General features: G+C 28.7%; 2 protein-coding genes and 2 pseudogenes across 5 annotated transcripts; 3 read left to right on the plus strand and 1 right to left on the minus strand.

Annotated features, from left to right (window-relative positions):
- Positions 1-1,644: 1,644 nt before the first annotated feature.
- Positions 1,645-3,585, plus strand: LOC145192271 (blastula protease 10-like). Its single transcript, XM_080069484.2, has 7 exons — positions 1,645-1,788; positions 1,942-2,073; positions 2,150-2,267; positions 2,446-2,552; positions 2,624-2,695; positions 2,872-3,090; positions 3,280-3,585. Exons 1-7 carry the CDS (start codon positions 1,716-1,718, stop codon positions 3,480-3,482), a joined length of 924 nt encoding a protein of 307 aa, XP_079925610.2. The 5' UTR covers positions 1,645-1,715; the 3' UTR covers positions 3,483-3,585.
- Positions 3,586-6,426: 2,841 nt separating this feature from the next.
- LOC145191920 (thioredoxin reductase 1, cytoplasmic-like) lies at positions 6,427-23,329 on the plus strand (annotated as a pseudogene). 3 transcript variants are annotated; one of them, XR_016452935.1, is made up of 12 exons: positions 6,427-6,652; positions 11,702-11,841; positions 12,049-12,109; positions 13,035-13,252; positions 18,631-18,772; positions 19,234-19,543; positions 19,660-19,885; positions 21,349-21,518; positions 21,707-21,863; positions 21,958-22,161; positions 22,521-22,655; positions 22,782-23,329. The product of XR_016452935.1 is annotated as a thioredoxin reductase 1, cytoplasmic-like, transcript variant X3 (transcript). The 3 variants fall into 3 exon arrangements; XR_016452933.1 differs by lacking the exon at positions 6,427-6,652 and adding an exon at positions 9,697-9,862; XR_016452932.1 differs by lacking the exon at positions 6,427-6,652 and adding an exon at positions 10,295-10,518.
- Positions 15,934-18,005, minus strand: LOC145190419 (uncharacterized; annotated as a pseudogene).
- A 165-nt stretch (positions 23,330-23,494) lies between the features above and the next one.
- Positions 23,495-26,523, plus strand: LOC145191921 (small ribosomal subunit protein mS25-like). Its single transcript, XM_090088845.1, has 4 exons — positions 23,495-23,719; positions 24,970-25,076; positions 25,418-25,508; positions 25,643-26,523. The coding sequence occupies exons 1-4, from the start codon at positions 23,592-23,594 to the stop codon at positions 25,809-25,811; spliced, it is 495 nt and encodes a 164-aa protein (XP_089944971.1). The 5' UTR covers positions 23,495-23,591; the 3' UTR covers positions 25,812-26,523.
- Positions 26,524-27,497: the final 974 nt, after the last annotated feature.

Below are 27,497 nucleotides of genomic sequence, written 5' to 3' on the forward strand. Positions count from 1 at the left end.
GAACGCTTGGTATAATCAGAAAAAATGTCAATCAGTACAAATCTGCTTAAGAGACACTTAAAAAACAATCCTGTCACTTTGTTTAAGAACTATGTAAACAATTGTTTGCTAAATCAGCAGGTAACTCAACTTTTGCTGCATTTCTTCCCCAATGGAACTTCACCTATTTTATGGGAATACCACTCCACAGTGGTCGGTGGGAGGGAGTCGGTCCAAGAGAGAACAAAAGTGAGAGCTGAAAACTTAATTCGATTAAGTTCTTAATAAGCTGAGAAACTTTGTGAATACAAAGTTAGCAATAAATAGCATAAAGAAAACTTGTTTTTGTTAAAACTCGGATCACATCAAAGTATGACTTCTTAAGTTAGGAAAAAGAGTCTCTCATAAAATGCAGGCTCTATTCTTTGATATTCGTTGCAAATTGGGTCCCGCTGCTTATAAGTAACAGTTTCTAAAGTGTATGCTCTATTCTTCAATGTACCTGAGTTTTTAATTCAATAACAAAGAATTATCTCAGATAGGTCTTGGATTTTTGTCAGAGCAGGCATCTAAAACTATTTCAACTCATAAACTACCAATCCTAGATCTTTTATTGTCTGAAACAGTAAACATGCACATTTCCGGACATTATGGATACATATCAATAAATCTTCAAGGATTCAAACTATACTTTGATAACTTATATTTCAGGTTTATTTATGAGTATTTATTAATACAGATGATATAGAAAATAAACATTGAAAATATTTTTATTTGCTGTTTTATAATAATCAACGTTAAACTCTCTATTTACGGTTTCATTTTACTAATAAGATAAATAAAAGACTTTTTAGAGTTATACTAACCTATTTTTTTCACGTATTTCTTGTTAAATTAAATCTTTTTTCAATTAGAATTTGTAATTACTGTAATTTCAATTAGGTTTGTAATTACTTAAAAAATAATCAATAGTCAAGGAGTAATACTAATAATAATAGATTGAATTAATGAGTAATATTTATGGGAGTAAAAAAAAAAACACCCAGATGTGAAAATCTTTTGTTTTTGTAAGATATAAAATGATGTTAATATATAAAACAATATGAACTCAAGAACTTTACTGATCTCTAAAGTAAGAAAATAACATCAAGAAAAAAAATTATCGAGAGCCAAGAAAAAAAAAAAGAGAGAAAACAAAACGTCGTACTCTTCTAAAAACTTAACTTTAGGATTCTAAAACTGTTAATTTTAAGAATTGCTGAAATTAAAACTTCAGAAAACTTATTGGTTGAATTTCCTTTGACCAATCATCAAACTGTCATTACACAATATGATTCCTCTAATAAGATTACTTAAAAAAGAATTACACCAGCATCATAAAGATGCTACTAGATTTAGGCATTATACCCAGTTAGACTGATAGTGGAGTAAAGATGTATTTTCAAAACTTGTTTATTGCAATCATGATACAATTGGACTGGAGCGGACAACCGCGCGGACGCCCACAGTAGAGTTTTTTTAGAGAAAATAAGTGAAAGTATTTAGCACTAAGTTTTTATTAGCAAAAATATTATAAATGGTAAATGAAAACATAAAGCCAGGGGGTTGTGTTTGATCTACTCAACTTTAGGCGTATTATGGAATATTTTATCAGGTGAAGAAATACTGCGTTGCTCTAACTTATTTGCATAAGAAAACTTTTATATAATTTAATCATATCGGATTCCTTTTAGAAAATGTTGCGGGAAGTGTTACTTTTTTTGCTGGTTGTGGTTGATATTCAAACTCATTGGGTTTCTCAGATGGAAAGTATGCAGTTTTTTTTTGCTGTTTTTTAAAAGCTTCGGTTGTTAACTTACAAAAATTCATTAATACTTTTAATAAAAAAAAAAAAGAAAAATTTTTCAATATTTTGCAGTTTCAAAATAAATTTCAAAGTTTAACTTTGTTAACTGTTTATAGATGAAAAGCTTTACCAAGGTGATATCGTGTTAGACCCTGACGAGAAAATTTTCAGCAAAAATGGATATGCGAGTATAATTGGTGGAAGATGGCCAGAAAATACTGTACCGTACGAAATAGCTTCGTTGCTCGGTAAGCATTTACTTTAGAAATCTTATTTATTTAACAATCCAAACTATTTTTAAGTATTTTTTTCTCTTCTTTAAAGGTTCTTCGACGATATCTGGAATCCATGCTGCAATTGATCAGTTTCATAAGTACACATGTTTAAAGTTTAAGCGTCGAACGAATGAACGTATTTATGTCAAGTTCCAAGCCGGTAGAGGGTGTGTTTTTAAATTCACCATTTAAGTTTTCTTGACAATTTTGTTAAAATTAAATATTGGTAATAAGTAGAGTTTGTTTAAAATCCTTTAAATGTTTGTAAAAGTATGAAATAACCTTTTTATCTCAAAGTTTTGCTATACTTTCATAGGATTTATTAGTAATTAAATCATTTCTTAGTTGTTCTTCACCCGTTGGCTTCAGAAATGATAGAATTAATGAAATAACATTAGGAAACGGATGCGAATCTACTGGAACAATAATGCATGAAATAGGTCATACAATCGGTAAGAAATTAATAAAATACAAAAATCTATATACATAAATCTTAGAGACTATAAATTTGTTACATTTGCAGGTCTGCATCATGAACAATCAAGACCTGACAGGGATTCGTATGTTGAAATTTTGTACGCAAATATTCAATCCGGTAAGTTCCTGGAATTAAAAAAAAGTAAATAGAAATAATAACAATGATAAATTTACACTTAATAAATTTCTGTAACTGATGCAGTGTAAATGTAATTAATGCACTGAAAATTATTTAAATTGGTGAAATTTGAATTAAAAAGGTTATATAATAATTCAAAAAATTTCTTTCAATAGATAAACGGCACAATTTTAATAAAGAGCCCCTCAGCAATGTTAATAGTTTAAATACAGAATACGATTATAGATCCATAATGCACTACAGTTCTAAAGCGTTTGGCAATGGGAAAGTGACTATAAAAACGAAAAACTCGTCAGATCAAGATCTCCTTGGCAATAGAGATGGGTTTAGTGGAAACGATATCCAACAGATAAATCTAATGTACAACTGTAGAGGTATGTAGAGGTATGCTAGATTGTAATCTGTTGCATCAAGACCCACTTTTAATCTTCACAGGAATCTTAAACAAAAAAGCTGCTTTTAATTTGGTTTCAGTTGTTTGTTTTAATCTAAAGATTTTTCTTTTTCTTTAGGCAGGTTTTCATTTACTAAAACATAACCTTGTTCTTTTTTTTTTTAACTAGCCGTTAAAAGTTGTGGTGATGGAAGTGAAGAGGGAAAGAAATGCGGATGCACAAAAGGGTATTGTTGGTCACGTTGCAATGGTAATTGGTGGTGTTATACAAACGGCGCATTCCAAAGTTCCCAAAATAGAAATTATGTTTACTGCTCTAAAGATAGTCAATGTGAACAAGGTTGGTCATGTGGTGGCCCCTGTTCAGTGTGACAAAGAAAACTGTTTTAGAAAAAATCTTTTTTCTATAACATAAAAACAAAATCCCTAGTTTAAAAAAAAACTTAAAAAAAACGAAATAAAAATATTCTAAAAAGTGATCTATTTATTTTTTCCTGCTATTAGCGCTTAGCAAAAACAAATTGTTTACAAAACTGATATTGGCATATAATATGATTGATATTTGTATTACATCGGCATAAAATTAATTTATAGAAATAAAAATGGAAAAATTCTGTAAGCCATGCAATAGTCGCGATATACAGTTTATATGCATTTGACATATTTATGAATACATGCAACACGTAAAACAAATAAAACACGGTGCATTGGAACATGCTCTAAGATCTTGCAACACATCCCTAGAACTTTTTTTTTTATTATTTATTATCAGAAAACATTTCCTCATTCAAAAAATGTAAACGACAACTTTTTTTAATGAGGGCCTGAGGAGAAATCATATATTTTAGGGGAGTGCCCAGGAATTTTGTTGTTCTAGATAGGTAACTAAGAGGCAAGGGGCATACTTAAGCTTCTAGTATGTTGATACTGGTGCCGAATGAGGATGACTTACAAAAAATTAAGGTAATTGGAGCTAAACCAACCCCGCCCCGACCCCTAACTAACCCCTTCCTAGAACTACGTCTCCTTTGATTATAATTTTTTTTTCTATTATAAACTAGATCAAAATTAATCGAGCGATTTCAAATTTCATCAAAACCTCTCTTTTTGTTTAAGATTTATAACCATGCAAAGCTTAAAATTACCTCCAATTACCCCCTGAAATAACTTTAAATGGTCTTAACTTTTAAACGAAATTTTTTTTTATGTAATTTGAAATTTGTCGATGAATTATGATGTAATTTGATATAAAGCGAGCAAAAAATTGAAAAGGGTTTTTAGGAACCATACCTAGGGCTATTAGGGGTCGAGTAGGGTTTGCTACAATCACTTATTGCTGTAACAAAAAAATTACTGGTCTTTATGATTAGATTATGATTGATATTTTACATTTCAAAATCATACTAAACATTTGTCCATAGGAGGTTTAATATTTTACTTTTTACAAACTACATTCCTGCAAAGCTACTTTAAAAGTGCTTGCAGTTGTAAGCAACAACCACATTTTTTAGCGCCTCTATATAGTTTGGGCTGTGCTCTGCAACGTTTCTCATTCGCCAAAACTGATTGAAATCCTGATTAATGGATTCGAGAACTTGTTCGCTCCAGTAACCTAAGTCTATAGAATACAAGAAGTACAAAAGAAATGCAAGTTTATCTAATAAATATTCGTCGTAATTTATGCAAATTTTACAATTCAACTATTGAAAGAGTATTTAATTACTAATACTAAAAAAATTTTTTATCAAATACCGAAGACTCCACCTTTCATGTTGATAAATGTACCTTCAAAGGAATTGTAGATTTCTATAGCTCGTAGAGAACTCCTCTAAATCCTTTCTAACATTTCCATCTTTTATCACCATGCTCAAATACTATTCATAACTTCATACATTCATACTTATTACGTAAGAAAATGTAGTTCACTAGTAATTTGGAGCACTACTTCAGTGTACATAATCACGAGAAAACAGGTAGTGAAGCAATTGAAACATTGTTTGAGTACTTTAGATTCACTGACAGTCGGTATTTGCGTTTCTGAAATTTTCTCCACAATTGATTAATAGTGCTGTAATGGTGATGTAAAACAAATTCAATTTTTATTTACTCTCTTCTTTGAAAACATTTGTAGCAGCTGCATCATCATAGCACTTCCTGATGTCAGGCACTTATTGGCTTTTAGATTTCAAATCTTTATTGCTCCAGCCTATTCATGGTTGCTGATAAGTCAAACTTTTTTCTGCACTGCAGTTAATTTGATGGCGCAATTCACTGCAACTGTTAAATAGCAGAAAAATATTATTACAGACTTCACGCGTCATCGAAAAATCTTTCTCTATTTTTTGGCATACTTCATTTTTTTCTTTAGCAATCTCCTTGAAAACACCTTGAAATTACTTCCGCAATGTCTAAGTAGCATTAGGTGACCAAATGTTGGTAGATTCTACTGTCGGTTCTACATGAGTATTGAAGCCACGGCCTACTTAATAACAGGCCTGAAAGACGCGCAAAAAAAAAAAAAAACTGTAGGCGGATATTTTGTAAACAAATATGTCGATTTAAACAATTTTGTAAACAAATAAGTTGAGTTAAAATTTAAAATTCGCTACACTAGCTGCTAAATTGCTTGTTTTCAAATTTTGAGAGCTGTTTATTTTAAAAACCTTTTACAATAAGATAACATTTTTTAATCGATTACTAAAAAAAACAACACTTTTCTTTAATAATATCTTTTCAAATTTCACAAACCCTACAACTTCACAAAACATATTTTACATACATTTACATTTCTGCTCCGCAATGATCATTTTTGTGACAATTTAAGTACTTTTAAAGCTGGTTCTTTTGTCGATCGAGGTGAGTAAAGCTTGCTATAGTTGTTAAATAATATGTTAGATAGTATTTTTCCATGAAACTTATCTATGTTTTCAAATCCATAAAATTCTGCTACCATCATTGTTATATTTATAAAACTTGTCCTACAAACTGATGACATGATGTGATGAAAAAATACATAGCAATAAATCACCCATTGACACATATTGTCTCCAGGTATCTTCAAGCCTCCTCTGTTGATTTCTCTAGTAAATTCTCCAAATTCGTTGTAATAGAACTGCGTATCATATTCATCTACATCATTTCTACTGATGTATCCTGCAATATAAACTAAAGCCATTTTTACAGACTTAGACAAGGCTAACTCCATATTTGAAAGATTATGAAACACATTGAAGGTATTGTCATCATTTAGCAAAAATCCACATTTCAAACAAGCATGTTCACAACATGTTTGAATTCCATCAAAATCTGTGTTTAAATCAAGGAGAAGCTTTGTTTTCTTAATGTTTACTTTTTGTAAAACTTGTTGAACATTAATAAAATATGTTCCACCAGAACCTTGACGTAGCTTACTGAACATTTTTTCAATGGGATCACTAGAAAAATTTCCTAGACATACATATTCGTGTGAAGTGCTGAGGAGATGCTTAGTTAACTCAACCAGTCCTCTACTCGTGTATGCAAGAGCAAGAGCAGTATCTTTGGTAAGTTGTTTTACTCTTTGTCCTTGTTTTTTAGGAACCATTTTTTCAAACATACTTGCTATATCAAGTAAAAAATCTAATCGTTGATCGTTAGGGTTATCAAAGACAGCCCTTTTTAAGTCTTTAGTTTTAACGTCTTCGAACTGACTTTTTACATTTAGGATTTTGAAAAAGTCTACAATTTTTTCTATAAAATCAACAGTTCCACCTGAATCCTGAATTTCTGGATGAATTTTTAATGCAGTTAACGTTTCAACACAAAAAATCTTAAGACATAAAGCAACATTCTGTCGTTCTATAGGTTTTGGACAGATAGAAATTTCATTAAGCTTTGATAGTTTCACAATAGAATTATTTTCTAACTCAACCAGCTTCTTCAAGTCAACCCACTTTGCAGTTTTTTCAAGGCCGCAGTCAGAATACTTTAACTCTTGCATTTTTTCAGTTAACCAATTGTTTCTGATAGATTTGATTAGATGTACATAATCATAGAGCAAAAAAATGTTTTCAGTTGTGCGCCATGGAGAAATCAAATTGAATTTTTTAAAGAATGATTGATTTACTTTATTATTATCACATAAAATTGCAACAGTAATGCCATTACATGAACGAATCAAATTTAACATATTTACAACTTGTTCATATTGAAAATCAGCACTTAAACGATACACTGGCAGTGCTTTGTACAAAAACCTCTTTCCTCCTAATAATGAGCAAATCATAAAACTCAAAACAGTGGTTGCAAAATGTTCTGGATTATTTACTGCTTTTCCAAATAAGTTACCTCCTTGATACGTTAGTTGTGGTTTTACATAAACTTCATCGATTATAATAATTACATTTTTTTGACGAGGATCTTCTAGTTGCATAAAATATTTGTTGAGGAAATCAAAATCCTCTAGCTTACTAACCTTAGATATAAGTTTACCAAGTGTTACAATACTTGGCATTTCATAGTCATCTCTAATACGACTGTAAAGAGATCTTGAAATTGAAAAATACTCAAAAGCCCTACTTAGAATTTCTGGAGAATATTTTTTATTACCAACAAATGTTAATGCATGCATGCTAACAACTTGTTGTAGGATAATGTTTTTTTTATGATCCATTTCAACGGAATGTAAATATCTAATAGCTTCTAAAATTTGTAAGAAAGATGTAATTTTATGTATTCGATTACTGCACAGTGGTATAATAGAGCATCTAGATCCAAAATGAAAACCTTCAAATCGCATATCAATTTTAACTTTTAAAAGAAACTGTGGAATAGCAGAGGTATCAATATAATCCTTACTTTGGATTATTAAACCATCATCCACTGTAAAAGATGTTACTGGAAATGGAATAACTTCTTTGCTTACTTTTAGGCAAAGATCATCAAAACAACTAATTTCATACAAATCCAAGTGAGCTGAAATTTCATCAGGTTTCATGTTACGCGTAGATGGTAGTGATTTTGTTGTTGTTCTTTTTGTTGGTGGAGGTGTAGGAATTTGACTTTGAAATACACAGATGAAAATAGTTGGTGGATTTAAGGGACAAATTTTACCATGAATTTGACAAGTTTCATAATTAACTGGCCAATGATTTTCACAAATGAATGTATTTGGACTATTTGGAATGTTTTCTCTTGGAATAGATCTAATCCATCTTTCTCTTTCTTGAGGATTACGGTTTTTGTTTGGTAATCGAAAAAGTTTAACTTTATGTTCTTTATCATAGTTTCCTCTACAACCAGTCACACAACATTTAAAAGGCATGATATAGTAATTTTTGTTTTGAAAGATTACTAAATACATAAAATACAAATAAAATAATATTGACTATCAAATAATTATAAGCAATTGATTTTAAATATATATTGTGTAGTATATCATATTATGTAAATACATTACTGCATTATATCTATATACATGACTGAATATATATATATATATATATATATATATATATATATATATATATATATATATATATATATATATATATATATATATATATATATATATATATATATATATATATATATAAACACTAAAAATATAACTAAAAAAACCACAAAACTTTCTCCATTTTTGTTTTGACAAACATCCGCCTACAGTTTTTTTTTTTTTTTGCGCGTCTTTCAGGCCTGTTATTAAGTAGGCCGTGATTGAAGCAAAGATTTATTGTGGACAAATTAAGTATGCTCAAAATGTGATCAGTACAAGATATGTTATTCATCGAGCAATTCATTTTAGATTTGCTGCATATTGATGCATTTCCGACATGTTTCGACAAAATGCTGGCCTTATCGTAATCAAAACTCAATGCTCTAATCTAAAAATTATTGACCCGAATGACTCAAGATACTTATTATCTTTTTTTACATCAAATATATCTAGAGTACTGTAAACTGGGGTGACTTTGGGCATTTCTAACGGTTTTGTTTCCCTGTAAACTATTTTTTTGTTCACTTGCGATCAGAAAAAAGTATTTGCTATAAGTATTACTATTTTTTATTAACATTTTTTAATAAAAAATAGTAATACTTATAGCAAATGAAAATGTTATCATGAGTAAAAAATATTATCGATGGATTTTAATAATTTTTGATGGTGGGAACATAACAATTTTTAACATTGATTTACATAAAAATTCCTCGCGGATCAGTTAGAACCTTGTCAAACCAACGCGACGACATTTCTACCCTTTTTCCTTCTCTAATATTTAAATTTAGTAAAATATCAAGGGTAATCAGCAATCAAAATCTTTACTCCTAAAAACTGCTTTCATGGTGTCTCGAAGACAACTAATTAAATTTTTACTGATATTAAAAATGTCTCACCCAAGATGTCTTTTCACCTTCTCTTCCATTGATATTTTAGGGCAGAACTTCACGCATCTTTACTTTGATACAACAGATAATGATAGAGGACTGTCGCAAAAAAAAAACAGTAATAACTTTTTATTTACTTAATCTTGATGGAAGTTTTTCCGGAGCATCTGAGAACCCTACATAATTAGTAACATTTTAACGAACTCGACAAATGAAACAAAGAGGAAAAGAATGTTACACACAATTACAAAACTCCGATAAGTTCAGCAAATCTATTCGAGAGATATACATTCGGCAAATCCCCTTCATATAAGAACTTTCTTGACAGTTCTGCAATTTCTCCATTATTACTGAGCGCCCCAGTTATTACTACTGAGCGCCCCAGTTATCAGGTAACTTTTGCGCAATTTTTAAGCAAGACTTGTTCTTACAACCATGAAAAATCTGTTTATAAAGTTAAAGCTGCTATTTAATGAATTGGAAATTAGTATCGTTTAAATTCAAAACAGAATTCTGTAATAAAAATTCTAAATTAGTGCTAAAATGACTTCACTTTTAAACTGATTCTAAATTAATCTTGGATTGAAAATTAGATCACATACTCTATAGAAAGACAAGTCATATATGATACATCATGTAGCATGTATATATGAATAGGATGAAGTTATTTAAATATTTCACCAACCATTTCTGTTGTACAATTTTCCGTCTTATAACTAGTAATGAGCAGTTATTTTATATTCCTTGTCAGGTAGTTTTATGAATGATAATATGAAAGTATTTAGTGAAGTTTATTTTTAAAGAAAACACGTTTTCTTACTTTCCTCTCGTGAATTACTTTAATATTTTTAGCTAAGAATTATATAAACATCAAAACCTAATATATTTATGTAAAATATCACCTGCCTTATGGTTCTTCTAAGATTAGGTGTTTCAAAAAGAGCATTTAGGCAATTCATACCAGTACATTATCCAAACAAAAATATAACAACTTCAATCTATCCATGTTTATTACGATCTCCACTTTACAGAAAGTCTACTACACTGAGTAAGTTATTTTTGTTTTGGAGTGAAGTTCTTTAATGTACTCTAATTTTTTGGAAAAGAACCCTTTTGCAGAATTTTTTTTTGTTATTCATATAAATGTGTTTGTTTATTATTAAACACACAGTGATAATCTAGCTTTCCCTTTCTTCCTATTGTGGATGGATTCCTTGAATTAGATTGCAAATTCCAATAGTGAACTCCTAATAATTATAATTATAATTAGTCTATTAAAAGTGAGCGAATTTACATTTAAAATGTATTACTAGACACACACATGTATATTCTATATATATACATTATATATCATATATATGTAATATTTATACAGTTACTTTTTGATATATTATACAAAAAATCCTGTAAAGCTATTAATATATAAGCTAAAAAAGAATTTGAATAGTTTACATACGATTTTAATATAATTTTTAAATATATAATTTAAATATTTATATTTGCAACTTGCAACTTTGTACAGACTGACTTTCCTGGTCTTGAATATTTAACTCAAGAGCCTATCTATTTAATCATTTGCCCTTACAGGATTGTTCCCATCATCTTCAGTAAAAAATAATCCATTGACTTTTTTGGATGTAGCACTATATCACACATACAACACTAATAAGCATTGCTATCCTAAATGCCACATTTTTAAAAGTATGAATCTTTTAAAGTCAAGTATGTTTCATAGCTCATGAGATAATCAAAAAAATCTGTTTTTTCTTGTATCAGTTATTACAAACTGTATAAAAAAACTCTTGGCAATTTCTATTTTAACTGTTGAACAAACTAAAGTTTGTATAACTCTTTGGAACAGTCTATATAGTTTTATGCTGGATACTGCACCTTTGATTCAATGTTTCCAGATTTTCATCAACAGTGATAGAAATCAGGAACAGCCCCTATAGATAGAAAACATGCTACCAGTACCCCAAATTGTGTCCCTGAAGGGTGGATTTTGTCTTTTAAAATAATATGATTCTTTGATTCCAAATTATTGCTTAACAATTTGCAAAAATACAACGTCCTTGTTTTTTTTTTTTTTTTTTTCTCAAAAGAAAAGAAAAAGATAAACAAAAACAGAAGAGTTATGAATTTTTAAAAACAGTCATTAACTTATATTTTGTTAATAACTCTTCTCATATTCTAGTTATTTAGGGAGTATTTTAAGAATGTATTTGTTATAGATTTTCAAAAGAGAATATTGGTAAGAAGTTTTAGTGATAAAATGGCACCTATCCCAGATATAAAAGGTTTTGTAGATAGTTTGATCAAAGAAAACAAAGTAATGGTGTTTTCAAAGACTTATTGTCCATACTGCAAAAAGGTATTCATTGTTTGTAAATTGTTTTCTCAATAGAGTGGTTCTAACAGACAATCTTGTTGATCTGCAAGCACTAATTTAACTTATAAATGAAGTTTGTGATACCAAATATGGAAGATTTTTCATTTTAATTTTATTGATGCTTTTTTTTGTTTGTTTGTTTTTATTTTTTTGTTGTTTTTATTTTATTTTTATATTTTATTGTTATAGGTCAAAGACCTCTTTTCAAAGCTTGGCTATGAATATAAAGTCTATGAACTTGATGTGGAAAGTAAAAGATAATTATTTCTTTGTGATTTTTTAAATTTAAGTTTTTTCTTTAGGGTATTCATTAAATAATTTATGGTAAACAGATAAATATTAAACCAAATTGATATATTAACTGATGTTACCTAAGTTCAACAAAAATAAACAATAAGCTCCTTAAAAGAAAAAATCCCCTAAAAAAGCTTTTTTTTTTTCAACTTATATTTGTATACAGTTACTTTTTAAGTTAGTTGAGAATTGTACTAAAGTAAAGACTAATTACAAACTAATAACAACAATCAATCAATTAATCAAATCGACAACAGTTTATATTGTCTGCATCATCTTTTTGCTTTCTCTTAAAGACAAATCAAGCTTAAGTCTTATCATACCAAAAATGTTAAATGTTTTCAACCTCCACAATCCCCACTTTTAAATGAATAATAAATGGTTCTTAAGAAATCAGACAAAGCTCTATAGACTAATTAGTTAAATTTAGCTAAAATTAATTAAAATTTACCAAACAAATTTATTCAAAATAATTTTAGCAACTGATAAAAATTTCAAAACAATCTCTATTAAGCTGTATATTTATGCTTTGTGTTACAAAGTATATAAATAACTTTTTGGGGTTTCAGTTAAACAAGTTTAACTGAAAATTGTTCTCATACTTAAACATGAGATGTATGAGAAACTAATTTCTAAAGATATTTCCAAAGACCAGATCAGAATCTACTAACTTATTTACAACCATGCTAATAAGGATAATAAAAAAATATTAATGATATGATAGATAAATAATATAATGATAAATAATAGTAACAATATAATTATTAAATAATATGAATAATAATAAATAATAATAACATAATAATGATAAATAAAAAAATGAATGTTAAATACTAGTAATGATTTTAAATAAAGAGTTTTTTTCTTTAACTTTATTTTAGAAAATGGTCCTGAAATTGAAGAAGTTCTTTTTTTAAAAACAAATCAGGACACAGTTCCCAATGTGTTTATCCGTGAAAAGCATATGGGGGGAGCTAGTGATACAGAAAAAGCCTATGCAGATGGTAGCCTCCGAAAAATTTGGCTAGGTGATGATGCTAAATATGACTATGATCTGTTTGTCATAGGTGGTGGATCTGGTGGCCTGGCGTGTTCGAAGGTATCCTAGTAAATAAATTATTTGTATTAAATTTCTTTTGTCCACATATTTGCATATAAGGCTGGCTAAACAAAGTGGTGCAATTACAATATGGTAATGGCAAAATGATGCTAATGAAATGAAAGCTGTCAAACAATTTTAAAAATTATGTTACTATTACACATACATACGTACGTACATACGTACGTACATACATACATACATACATACATACATACATACATACATACATACATACATACATACATACATACATACATACATACATACATACATACATACATACATACATACATACATACATACATATAGGCAGGCAGGCATACTCAAAGGGTTATTTGTTGACTCAGATACCATTTTAGGTGCCTTGATTAAATCGTTTGTGTCAACTGTAAGTGGTGTTTGTGCTATTGCAGAATTGGAAGCAATTCTGTCAAAAGTTTTCAAAAATTTTAAATGAAGTTAGCATTTTAAAGTTTTTTCAGCATAAAATTATTGGCATAATCTACGATAATATTACTACTTTGTCATATGATAGACCTTTGGAATTATTTTGAACTGGGCAAATATTAATTTATGGTTTTTGTATACAATTTACGTGATATTATTGTTCAAACATTGAATGGAGCCTGCTCCATCTTGTATTCTAATCCATTGTTATGAATATTTATTTTTCAACTTCAGCCTTTGTGTATTTCTGTAAGATGTCATTCTTGGTAGGTAATAGTCAATACATTATTATCACTTTTTGTTCTAGTGATGACTAGATTGTTATGAATTTCAGTTAAATCATATTGAAGTCTTTTATATCCATTATTGTAATCCAATAAATCTTCCTCAATTTCCATCTTCAAGTTCTTTTAAAATTATAGCCAACTCCCCCTTTTGATAAAGAACCTTTACTACTGCAAATTGTATACAAGTAAAAAAAAACCTCTGTCTTTTAAAAAACCATAAAAAAGACCCCAAATTCTGCTTTGTTTTTCTCTTCAATTTTATGAGTTAAAGTTGTCTTATTTTTTTGTTGTACTCAACAACATGATTAGGATACTGTTTACTGACATAGGCTGATTTCTGAATTCCAAAGTATTTGGGGTGGTATCTAAATCTTTTAAGCAACAAGTTATATTAAATGAAAGCCAATTAAATTTCTTCAGTTTCCTTTATCTTATGTGCTTGCTCTGTTAGAATGGGTAGAGATTGGACTTTGATTTGAATGTTATGGATTGACATGCATGTGAATTATGAAAAGCTTATGTCATTTAATTCTGATGATAGTGTTGATAAAGAAAAACTATAAAATGTTTCTGTAGCATAACATAATCAATGCACAGTTATATAAGTTCATAATTGGTACTGTTTATTGAAGCTGTGAATAGAAATAAAATTGTGATGATGAAGCAACGTAAAATCGAGAATAAAGTCAGTTTCAACAAAAGTATAAATAATGTAAAGTATCCAGTAGTATCCAGTATTGAGTTTCATTCATTTAAAGGTAAAATGCCTGAAGTATCTTCAAGATTTATAATAGTTCTGAAAAAAACAATTTTTAAAGAGATAATTTTTAAAGTTTTATGTTGTTTTTGTAATATACTTTATATGAAGAAGCTTTCTAAAGCTTTAATTTTTTTATACTATTTTGTCTGCTTCCATTTTACCAGAAAAGACATGTAAGAGTTTTAAGACTTTCTACAAAAATTATTTAAGTTTTGTAAAGATCATAAAACATTCTTAAAAGTTTATGACTTTTAAGGGTCTTTTTGGATCCTTTTAAATGCCAAACTCTTCTTTTAAGAAGCTTTTTTTCTTAAAATCTTCTTTTATGAAACTTTTGATGACTTGATTTGGATGTTTAAAAGATTTTTATCTTTTTAATGTTATGTTTTGTTATCAAAATAAGTTATATTAAAAAATATAACATTTCAAATTTACTTTATTACTTATATTTATGTTAAATTTCATTAAATCAGAAAATTGTCAAATAATCATAGAAAAATCCAAACTTAAAGGTAATCTAATCAATCTAATGAAATGGGTGCATTTTTTATGTGCATTTTCATTTATTTAAGTTAATTAGATGTCTAATAACAAAGTTTGTAAAATGTGCTCAACAAAATAGAAAAAAATCCTGAAGATGATTTTCAAAGATTTAGGGATAAATACTTAAGATTGATATTTGAAATTGGAGCAAAATATAAAGTCTCAAGTTTTCATCTTCTTTTACAAGAAAGTAAGAGAAATGACACTATGGACCAGAAGGCATATTAGGTTTGATGGAGTGTCACCTTGGATTTTTTTTACTGATAAAGTATTGTTTTTATTATACTAACATGATTTCATCATATTTAAAATTAGTTTTACTTGCTAAGAGTTAAAAAAACACAAAACTCTGAACCCCCTCCCCCATCAACAAAAATGAGGGGGTTGTTAACTTTATATGTCCATAAATCCGGAATGCTAAAGTATTTTTGGATGAAACTTGAAATCTATTGATTTAGTTTAGGTCAGTAAAAAGTTTTTTTTGAAAACCTATTTAACACAGGCGGGCAGGAGGTGTCTTAAATTGTGGGTTATATTTTTCCCTTTGCTCCAATCCCACAACTTTTTCTAAGACAGCTTTACTTTACAATAAAATGAAAATAAAAATTTTTACAAAGTATGATTCCTATAACTATACAATATTATAATCTTTTAACTCCAAAATCAACAACAGCAGTTTTCAAACTATTTCCATAATCTTTATGATCTATATTACAATTATCTTTGCCATGTAGGCTTAAACTTTGCATGAATCGCCTCACCACACTGTTCTGCATACTTTGACAAGCCACATCCTGTATGCTTTACAAAAGGAAAAACATGGCAGCATATAATATGGATTTTCCATAACACTGTTAGTGTCTTTCCTAGAGAAAAAGCTGTCTCTTGTAGGCATAGAAAAGCATCTTTAAACATTGATATTTTGTGTTCTGAATCAGAATCGAGATTTCTTCCAAAACAAGCTTCTTTTACAGATTTAAAAGTTCTTAAGCTTTGGATTACAGGAAGTAGATATGGTATTTTAAGTTGCACTTCAAGTTGAAGTTCATCAATCAATTTTAAAATTTTATTTGCATTATTACCATCCCATCCAACTCCATAATAACCCCTTTTAATTGCATAGTGTTTTTTCAACCACAAATCAAAACCATCCCATTCAGTTAAAAGAAATCCTGCTATTTTATCTACTGCTCCAATGAGAAGATGTAGCTCAGGTGGAGCAGCTAAATTTTCTAGCATAGTATTTTTATCGGTGTTAAGATATATTAGGCGTTTGTTCACAATGTTATCAAATTCCTTCATGGACGATCTGATAGATCCATTTTTAATATATGCTTCATAACAGGAATCAAGATTGTCAATAGTTCCAAGAGTTCCTTTATCAAGCGTACATTCACCACTACACCACAAGCAAGCTTTTTTACCTGCGTGTGATGAAAGACCAAATAATACATTAGCACATTTAAGATCAAAAGCAATATAATAGTTTACATCCTCAAGACTGAGTTTCTCAAGTACTAATCTAAGATTTTCATATTTTTCAGGAATATCTTCAACAATTGCTATAATAAGAACTTTTTGAACGCCACTATTCATAAATTTATTTTCAGATTCTTGTTCTTCAAAAACATTCACAACAACTTTAAGGAAGCCTCCTCCACCATCTAAAGAAACTCGTACAAAACCTACACATGGATTTATACCTCTTTCTTTAATAATATGCAGGATTAAATCAAAAGGATTTTTAATACTAAATCTCTTATGATAGCTTCATTCTGGTTAGAAATAAATTCAACTTGCTCTACACTATAAAATTCATCTAGTTGTTCTTTAAGATTATCTCATTTTTGAACTATATTTTCTTCCACAAAGTCTCTTCTATTTAATCCAGTTCTAATTGTAGAACAAAGTTTTTTAGTAGCATTATCAGAAAGTTCAAGTGAAACTTGCAGTTCCATGATTGTTTGAAGAGAAAGTTGTTTACTGCTTCTGTTTCTCTTTAAATTGGGAGCTTCAACTCTAATAGAGATAGGCGTTCCTCTTGTTTTTAGTTTAAAAAATGTCCCTTTTTCTATACCTTCACTCTCCTTTTTTTTTTAATGATAGTGCTGGCTATTTGTTCAGCATATTCTCCTAATTTTAAACAGTGACCAATTAAGTTGTCTACAGCAGCAGCTTGTGTACACTGATGAGAGATGCCTTGTCCAGTAACAAGAAAACAAGTACTGCATCCATTTTCAGCTACTTTCGTTTCACTAAATGTTGGAACAGTGACACCCAATTATGGATCAGAAGATCTTTTTTTGTTGGCCCAATCAATCTAAAGCATTTCAGACTATAAATTAACAAAATTCTACTACAACTTTACAATAAATTATGCAAAAAGATTTGTTTTTAATAATTTGTTTTAGTTATCTTATATATCTAAATATATGTTATAAATAATCAATTGTTGTATTTATTGCTAACAATTACATGACCAGGAATAAAAGACTACCCATATAGTGGATCCACACAAAAAAAATTAACTCTTTTACATAATATTGAAAAAGTATACATTTATTTGCTATTAGTATACAAAATACCGTAGCAACTTGAAGTCCCCATGATCCCCTAGAAGTATGGCCACTCTTGAGAAGGTATAAATTTTGTTTACAACTACCACATATGACATTAGGAAAACTCATAATATTTTTATCATAACCATCATATATGTAGAGCTTGATAATATCTTGTATTCGGGTGGTGACTTCAGATAGTGACTTAGATCTGGCACTTTTTTTAACCCAACACAGTGCCCAAACTGAATCATGTAAGAAACTGTTTCCAGACATAATATACTTGGTATTTTTATTTAATGAATTTGCCTGGTGATGTTAATGAAGTGAGATTATGCTAAGAGAACATCCAGACAGGTTTTATTAATGGAGAAGCGCTTTTTGATGTTTAAGCTTATTGAAAAAGTCTAATTTGTAGTAGAGTATACTAAATACACAACATTAACATTTTTAACTAAATTTAAATTTTAGTTTAAATGATTGCCCGGCAAATAAAAGAGATCTCCTACATAAAGTTCGGAACTCAATTTAACTCTACTTATTCATTTTCACATTTTATTTGAAAATTGATTTGACAATTTAATTGTTTTAGCAAGTGAAACTAATTTTAACTATTATTAAATCTTTTTACTAAAAATTTGACATGCAAGTTGATTGTCTAAAAATTTCTGTTCTTGTTCTTTGAATTGCTTGCTGGTTATATTTTGTATAAAACACAAAAATATAATTGAATTTTTTTTACGTTTTTTTTTTGTTTTTTTTTTTTATGTTGAAATACAGGAAGCAGCTAATTTTGGAGCAAAAGTTGCCGTTGCAGATTTTGTTAAACCTTCTCCTGTTGGCACCACCTGGGGATTAGGAGGAACTTGTGTAAATGTTGGCTGCATCCCAAAGAAACTAATGCACCAAGCTGCACTTCTTGGTAAATTTATTTGCTTTTATCCTTAGTCAGAACCTTTAAATTGATTAGTTGATTAAATTTTTTTCTTTTCTAAATTCATGATCAAGTACCTTTTAAAGATTTGTTATTCAGAAAAAATTTAAAAGTGTATTAATGAAACAGCAAATAAGAATTAAAGGTTGTCTTAAACTTTTACATAAGCTGTAGTATAAAGTCAGCATAAAGCCTTCTGATGTTGCAGCAGCCAACACCGGAAAGCTTCATGCTAACTTTATACTAAAATTGTGTCTTAATGAGAGTTTTTTGTGTGCTATCATTTTTAACTAAAAAATAGATAATAAGAATTGAATTTAAATGATTCATTAGCTGGGTTAAAATCACTTCATTTGTTCATTTATGTAACTTTTTTTTGACTTCATTTAGAAGGTTTAGAATTAATATGATGTCATACATAAAGCTATGATTAGCATTAACTATTGCAGGTGAAGCCATTCATGATTCTCGGCATTATGGGTGGAATGTTGAAGAAAATATATCGCATAACTGGTCAAAAATGGTTAATGCAATACAGCAGCATATCCGTAGTCTAAATTGGGGTTACAAAGTTAATCTCCGTCAAAAAAATGTTAAATACTACAATATGTATGCAACATTTGTTGACCAACATACTTTACAGTTAACTGACAAGAGTGGTAAAGTTGAAACTGTCACTGCAGAGAAGTTTGTCCTAGCAACTGGCGGTCGACCTACATATCCTGATATACCTGGTGCTAAAGAATGTGCTATCACAAGGTTATACTCTAATTACATAATGTATTTTAAATGTTCAAGTTTATTTTAAAAAATTATAATCAAATAATTCTTCTGAAATAGATTTTTTATAATAATGTAATTTTTTTAAATTATAGTGATGACATATTTTCTTTGCCTTATGTTCCTGGAAAGACTCTTTTTTGTGGTGCATCTTACATTGCTTTGGAATGTGCTGGTTTTACACATGGAATTGGGCTGGATACAACTGTTATGATGCGATCAATTCCTTTGCGTGGCTTTGATCAGTTCATGGCAAATAAAGTTGTAGACTACATGGAAAATAGTGGCATAAAATTTCTAAAAAAATATACTCCAGTTAAGGTATTTTTACCAAAATAGATCTAGTATAAATTTTTTATTTAGCAATCAACTTTTAGTTTCTTTTTAATACAGCAACCAACTTTTTAAAAAAAGTTCTTTGACAAAAAGCTTATGTTCATTTATAATCATTCATTTATAATGTTGTTCTTGCTGCATAAAAATAATTGCCATTTGTTATTAAAAAAGTCCTCATATCAATAAAAAAATTATTTCATTCGTTGATTAGTAATTTTTTAGATTTCTAATTTAATTTCCAGTGTAGTCTTCCTGTTTTGGAGCCATCAATAATATTACTAATGTATTTTTTTACACTGTTCTTAGTTTTATCAAAGTTATAGCAAAATCAAGCTATTTTATATTAAAAAAAAAAAACTATTACATACTTAAACCAGCAGTACTGAACCTGTTGCCAGCTGGCCACATGTGGCCTGCCAAGCTTTTTAGTGTGGACCAGGACACATTTGTCAACAGGAAAGTACTTCTTAGTAAATCAGACTGTTAAAAGATTTTAATAATGGTGCATGGAAACATACTCTAATATCTTGCAACACATCCTCAGAACTATTTTACAAAATAAGCATCAGGAAACAATTTCTCTTTCCAAAAATGTGAAAAACAGGTTTTTCCATTAAGGACCTGGTAACTAATAATATATCATAAGGACCTAAGTAACTTCACCATTTAGAATTGTAAAAAGATTAACAAAATGAATATAATGATAAGTCATTGTTTAAAAAAAATTTAAGTGCAATTTAGCAATCAGCAGAGTTTTTTTTACACTATTAATTTTTTATATATTGCATATGAAATCAGATGATGAGCTCCCAAGTTTATTTTAGTTATCATACAAGTAACATGTTATCTTAAAGAATAACAATAAACAATTTCAGAAACTTAAACTACTAGCTATGTTTAAAATGTTATGTGCAAGCTTAATCTTTGCCTGTTACTATGATACCACAAAGTTCATGTTTCAAGTTTAAAAAATCACCATCATATATTAACCTGTGAATCCATGTACACATGTGTAAATTAGTATTTTTGCAGATTGGTACCCTAATCAGGAGTTCTTTTTTTTATGTAATCTTTTTCATCCTGGTTCCTAAACCTGTTTATATCTTTTCACATTTTATGCTCATCCTGGTTTGGATACAGATCCAGTTTCTGTTTTTGAGCAGTGTTTTTGAGCTATTTAACATGAAGCAGTCTAATAACCTATGAAGCAAAAATGTTTTTAATTTTAACAACAAATTAGAATTTTACATAGCTTCACTTTTTTTGACTGATTTCTTTTCAATCTAATTTATTACAAAACATTTTTTAAGGTATTATGAAAAAGAAACTTTAACTTTCTTTTTTATATTATGTTTGTTTCTTGTATACATTTTTGTTGTTGTTCTCGTTCTTATGTTCTCTTCTTGTATGCATGTTAACATAAATTTAAATATTCCTTATTTGTTTAGATGGAAAAAATTGAAGAGGGTGCCCCTGGAAAAATTAAGGTCACTTATATGAACCACACAACTAATGAAGTAGAGAGTGATATTTTTAACACAGTTGTAGTTGCTATTGGTCGATCTCCATGTACTAAAGGTCTTGGTTTGGAAAAGCTTGGAGTGAAGCTCAATCCAACGTAAGATTTTAAGTTAGGAATAAACTCTTCTGATTTTTAAATTGTACTATTAACGTTTAAGTATATATTTTGTGATTGTACTATTAACATTTAAGTATATATTTTGTGATTGTACTATTAACATTTAAGTGGTTTGAGTTTTTAGGAGAATGTTTTCAAAATATTAATCTCTTTCTACAATTTTTTAGGAATGGGTTTCTTATATCTGATGATTATGATAGGACAAACATAGATAATATTTATGGGCTAGGTGATATTTTGGATGGGAAACCTGAGTTGACTCCAGTAGCTATTCAAGCTGGAAAACTACTTGCCAGAAGATTGTTCAATGGTTCAAACATTAAAGTGAGTTCATGAATAATGTTTTAAAATGTTGTTTTCTTTGATATTAAAGCTCTTTTCCTTCAATGGTAACAAAGAGAAAATGTTATTGTTTTAGTGTGATTACACTAATGTTGCAACAACAGTGTTCACGCCTCTTGAGTATGGAGCATGTGGCTTATCAGAAGAATCTGCTGTTGAAAAGTATGGTGCAGATAGCATTGAAGTATATCATTCAAACTTTACTCCACTTGAAGCCACTGTACCTCATCGCCTGGACAACATTTGTTATGCAAAAGTTATTTGTAATATTAAGGACAGCGTAAGTCACTCAGTTAATTATTTTATTTTCTGTTAAACTTAAAGTAATATGTTAACTTTTTGTTTAATTAAGCAACTTTTTAAGTCTTGTTATTTCTATATATTGCACAGATATTTTGCTACTTGTTAAAACAAGCAATTTATATAAAATTAAAAAATACAATTAACATTTCAGTAGTGTTTTCAGTTTAAACAATTGTTTTTTTGATACTACTCTGCTTATGCTTTTTGATATTTGCAAAAGACATGACAATATATTGCACTTTTGAATAGCCTTTTCCTTTCTCTGAAGATATTTATATTTTTTGTAAATATTTTAATGTCTCTTGTATGAAATATTTTAACATCCTCTTAAAACAGGAGCGTATTTTGGGTATACACATTCTTGGCCCAAATGCTGGGGAAATAGTACAAGGTTTTTCTCTTGCTTTTAAAGTTGGTGCAACAAAACAGCATTTAGATGATCTTATAGGTATTCATCCAACAAATGCTGAGGTTAGTTAGCAACTGAAACTTTAAGAAGCTGTTTGCTTATTTAAATTTTTTATTTAAATTTACTTATTTAAATATTTAATTTATGTATAATATTTATGTAATAATTTTTTTAAAACAACTTTCTAGATATTTACCACTTTGGAGAAAACAAAACGATCTGGTGATGATCCTAGTGTTACCGGTTGCTGAGGTTAAACTCACTGTTATTTTAGAAGCTAATACAACTTGTTAAGCTTAGTAATAACAGTGAGTTACTACTAGTTTTTTTTTTTTTTAAAATCCTTTGTCTTTTTTGGAAGACGTATGAAGACTTGTAAATTAACTACTCTTGTAGCATTGTAAGTCTGATATTTAAGGGTGTTATTCTTGTAATAAATCTTATGGGTAATTTGTAATAATTCAATAAATGTTATATTTATACAACCTTTCAATTTGTTTTTCAGTATTTTTTTCAACTTTCTAGTTTTTAAACTTTTTTTGTGTTCTTTTTTTGAATTTTAGATTTGTTGAATTTCAAAGTTGAAAAAGTTGCAATCTGTTTTCAAAATCTCTTTTAAATTAAAAATCACTTATTTATTTAATTAAAAAAAAAAAAAAATAGTTCCAGAGATATTTTCTATGTTGTGTGTAAGAAACCTTCTAAAGCATAATAAATTTTTTAAATGTTGTTATAAGTTTGTCTCTCACAGTCCATGATTCCCAGTCACGTCAAATGTTTCTATTAAAAAAATTTTTTTATAATAGTAACAAATGTCTACAGCAACAAACTAGGAGTATCTTGTATTGTAAAACTTCTTAAGAAAAAGAATTTTCTTAATTTCTTAAAAATTCCTTTGCAGCATTATGCTAAATTGTTTCACCTGACCTATGGGGTGAGCTAATATATTTGTGAAATACATGTATTATTAATTATCTGAAGCAGTATTATAAATTATTATGGCTAAAGGAAAGTTTCCCTTCCGACGAACTATTGAGTTTTTAAGCAGTGGTAAGATCATTCTACAAAAGAAAATTCAAGTCATTTCACTGTCATTCACTACAGACAATTCTAGCAAGGGATTACGGTGAGAGCATTTTTATTAATTTTTTCATAATCTTGTTCTTTTTTTAAATTTACATTCTGAATTTAATAGTTTAACTTTTTTCTTTAATGTTCCTTGTATTTTATTGAAATTAGAGTAGTAATCAATTTTTCACAGCTGTAATATTTTTTTTGTATAACACCGTTGTAATAGTTGTAATATTTCACTATTATTCAAATATTTACTAATATTCTAATATCCTGATACCTTTGAAAATTATCTTAAAAATAAGTTTTTACTCTTAGTATTTATAAAGACAATTTGCTATGAGGGAAACTCTTTGGTCTTAGGTTTACAAGAATTCTATTACCACACAAGTATGAATATAAAATTGCAGAAGCAATCAATACAGCCCTTCTAATTAGTTATTGTTAAATTTTAATAACTGAGTTAGTTGAGCCTCCTTTATAGCTTGTTAAAAAACCTGAACTATATAAACTCATTTCTTAAGCTTGAACTAATTAAACTATTTCATAAGCTGAAACTAAAATTTGAATATTCAATGATGTGAGACCACAGAGAATTTTGTCTTTTTAATCTTCTATTGGCTATTTGATAAAGAAGCTTTGCTATTTCAAAAAATAATTTAATAAGTTTTGTAAGATTACATTCATTGTCCTCCGAATATCTAAAAGTGAAGGCTTCTTTCTTAAACCTCCCATTCATTTTTTTTTTTTTCTCAAGATTATTTAGCATTGTTAAACTAAAATTTTTGTAAATAAAAAGTTAGCTCAAACTCCTCAAGTAGTAAAAATTTTTCTTCTAAAAAATCTTCACCGCAGTGTGGAAAGTAGAAAAATGATCATAAATTGTCATTCACTTAGGTATTCAGGTAAGTTCATAAGATTTAATCTTTATAACACAATTTCCTAATGAAATACTATAATTATGTGAGCATCATTATAGTACTTATAGCCTCAAAATTATTTTAATAATTTAGTTATTACTCTTGAATTAAAAAAACTATTATTCATAAATAGAACTTAAATTTATTAACTTTCATACGCGCCTTTACAATAATCAGAAAAACAAGTAAAATATTTTAATTCCTTGCTTTTCTGGATTTGCCAGATTATAATTGCTGATGAAAGCAAATTGCAAAAATATAAAAATTCAATTAGATTTAACCTTAAATTTATAACTTCAATATAGAAAGTTTTTGTGCAAAATGTAGGGTCAAACATTACCTATGAACAAATTAAATTCTGCTTATGAAATCATTTGTTTTCTAGCGACTTTATACTGCGTGATCTTCCTCGATTGCAGTTCAAAAATCCTACAAAACAGTTTGTCTGCTTTCGAAACAGATACGAATTTCCACAAATAACTTTTTATTATAGTAAGTATTTTAGTAAATATTATACTTTAAGTACACGTAAGAGATTTTCTTCCATTAAATTTCTATACAACTACGTAATTTTAACAAATAAATGACAATTTTAACAATTAAATGACAACAGAGTAACAATATAAGAATCAAGTAAAATGATATAAAATTCTTAGGTTATAACATAAACATGAATGTAAAAATCAATTAAAGTAATAAAATTACAAGCAAAATAATATCTAGTGATAAATCTAATTACAAAAGTTACGTACTTTATTTTAATATGGCTGTAAAACGTGATTGTTTGTTACAATGCTTGCGTGATGGACTAAGTTCATGAATCTAAATTTTAGAAGATGGTGATAGACAAATGATTGCTGTTGATGATAAGCCTGTTGATGAAATTTTAAAACTCGTTGAATTAGCTGGTGCTGCTCCACACAGGTAAACACTTTAACGTTTGATACTTTTCAAAGGATAATGTTATTACAGAAGGTATAGGATGTGGTGCGATTCCTAAAATTTTGTACGTCGTTTGTGTTTACGCGCCTTTAAAACGTTTTATCTAAAAATTTTAGTGAAATACTGAAGTCTGAAGAGGTTGAGTACCCAGGAAGATTAAACCCCGCTAATTTTGGTAAATACGGACATTGCTTTTGCATTTGCGAAAAACCTGGTCAGGTACCATGCACCGCAAGGGTTTGTATGAAAAAAACTGTCAAATGGTGGCATAATAAGGAGAAATAGGCAGTTTGGCATAGCAAATGTTGCCGCGCTGATTTCAGGGTGCAAACATTTCAAATGAGGTGTGCTTAACAGAGTGAAGCGTACAAGAATACGATAGAAGTTTTTCTGCTAATAAAGACTTGCAGTTGATCAAAGTATATTTTCTAACTCATCTGTAACATTTCTGTAGAAAAACATTTACTGAAACCCTTAATGTTGATAATCTTAAAAAATATTTTTCTTGTGGTTAAAGTTCTAACACCCTACTCTTTATTTATGGAAGCATCTTACCCATAATCAGCCGCCGCATCATTTTAAATGTATCACTCAAATTTTTTAAAAATACATTCCACTAGTCAAAAATTCATTAATAGGATGTGCCAATAGATTCTAAAATAAATGCAAAGTGGCTGAGCCACATGGGTCCCAATGGGATCTTTTTCCCTCGCAATAAATTAGTAAACTTAAACGAAAGCTTCATGCCAAACGAAATATTTTGATGCAACACATTTGTTTATGCCTTCGTCTTTAGCTGCCTTAATTTCAATTGATAACATTAAATAAACTTGATAACATTTCAATTAAAACTTGATAACATTAAAAGAAACTTTTTTTCTTTTTTTGTAAATATTTTTTTAGGAGTTATTTTCTCATTTATTTGGAAGTCAAAACAAAGTTGTAACATTGTGAAAAACATGTTTTATTTCAATGTAGTTTTTATTTAGTTTAAAATGTTAACCAGCCAGCGTTGTAATATTTCTCATTAAACCAGCCAGTATTTCAATATTTCTCAATACCCCAGCCAAAAGTAAGTACAATCAAAGCTTTATCCCGTTCAAAAAAAAGAAAAAAAGAAAACTTCAACGGCAATAAAAAATAGGCGTTTAAACCACTACTCCAAATAAATTTATAACACACAGCGATTGGAAACGAAGCATAGATCTAATGTATTAGTAGTTATGTATATTCAAAAAAATCTTTTATACCCTTTGATAAACTATTGCACATTTTTTAAAAATTTCTTAACTTTGTCCAAAAGAAAAAATTTGGATTCTAAGATTTAGACCATTAGATTATAGAAATATTAGATGTTTTTCTTGCATTTATTTTCATTGAGAACCACATGTCTTTATTCAAAAAAGGAACTTTCCTTGAACTGATATCTGATCTATTTTTAACTTCGTACTTGAAGAAATACTTAAATTTAAAGCTTTAGCATGGCAGTAAGTAGCAAAAGGATTAGCAACAGTAACATGTTTTGTTAATCTCGCTTCATACTAATTTGTTTATTTTTTTTCGACCCCTTGTTTCACCAACATTTTTCCACTTTGAAGTATTCATTATAAGAGAAAAGTGTGATGTCTCTTGAATGAATCTTTTTCTTTTCTCTTTAACTCTATTATTAGTTGTCTTTTTTCTCCAGAACAATTATTTGCACGGCTCATAATTTCTGTTAATGAATTAAATTCATTCGATTAATTTGTATATTTCATTGAATTACTACTAGCATTATTCTTACCTTTAAGAAATGTCAATACAACCAAACGAAAAGCTAATGTAATCAGATAACAAGTTGCAGATATGTATAAGATTGTATAAAATTCGGAATTTCCCCACATTTAAACAGTGCTAACCAATGTTTTTTACTCACATTTCATTTTTACCTCTGTTATTTCTAAAACTGGTAACTTATATTTAAACATTCTT

This window comes from Hydra viridissima, unplaced genomic scaffold (assembly GCF_058129835.1).
Source record: "Hydra viridissima isolate aposymbiotic clone 2 unplaced genomic scaffold, HvirCarnegie_v1 scaffold_1, whole genome shotgun sequence".
In the NCBI taxonomy this organism is placed as follows: domain Eukaryota; kingdom Metazoa; phylum Cnidaria; class Hydrozoa; order Anthoathecata; family Hydridae; genus Hydra; species Hydra viridissima.

Bases quoted from the DNA above. Each gene is read 5' to 3' on its own strand.
- LOC145192271 (XM_080069484.2), top strand. From the start codon at position 1,716: ATGTTGCGGGAAGTGTTACTTTTTTTGCTGGTTGTGGTTGATATTCAA. The intron at 1,789-1,941 runs GTATGCAGTTTT...AACTGTTTATAG, and splicing joins TTGGGTTTCTCAGATGGAAA to ATGAAAAGCTTTACCAAGGT. The intron at 2,696-2,871 runs GTAAGTTCCTGG...TTCTTTCAATAG, and splicing joins GTACGCAAATATTCAATCCG to ATAAACGGCACAATTTTAAT.
- LOC145191921 (XM_090088845.1), top strand. From the start codon at position 23,592: ATGGCTAAAGGAAAGTTTCCCTTCCGACGAACTATTGAGTTTTTAAGC. The intron at 23,720-24,969 runs GTGAGAGCATTT...TTTGTTTTCTAG, and splicing joins AATTCTAGCAAGGGATTACG to CGACTTTATACTGCGTGATC. The intron at 25,509-25,642 runs GTAAACACTTTA...TAAAAATTTTAG, and splicing joins GCTGGTGCTGCTCCACACAG to TGAAATACTGAAGTCTGAAG.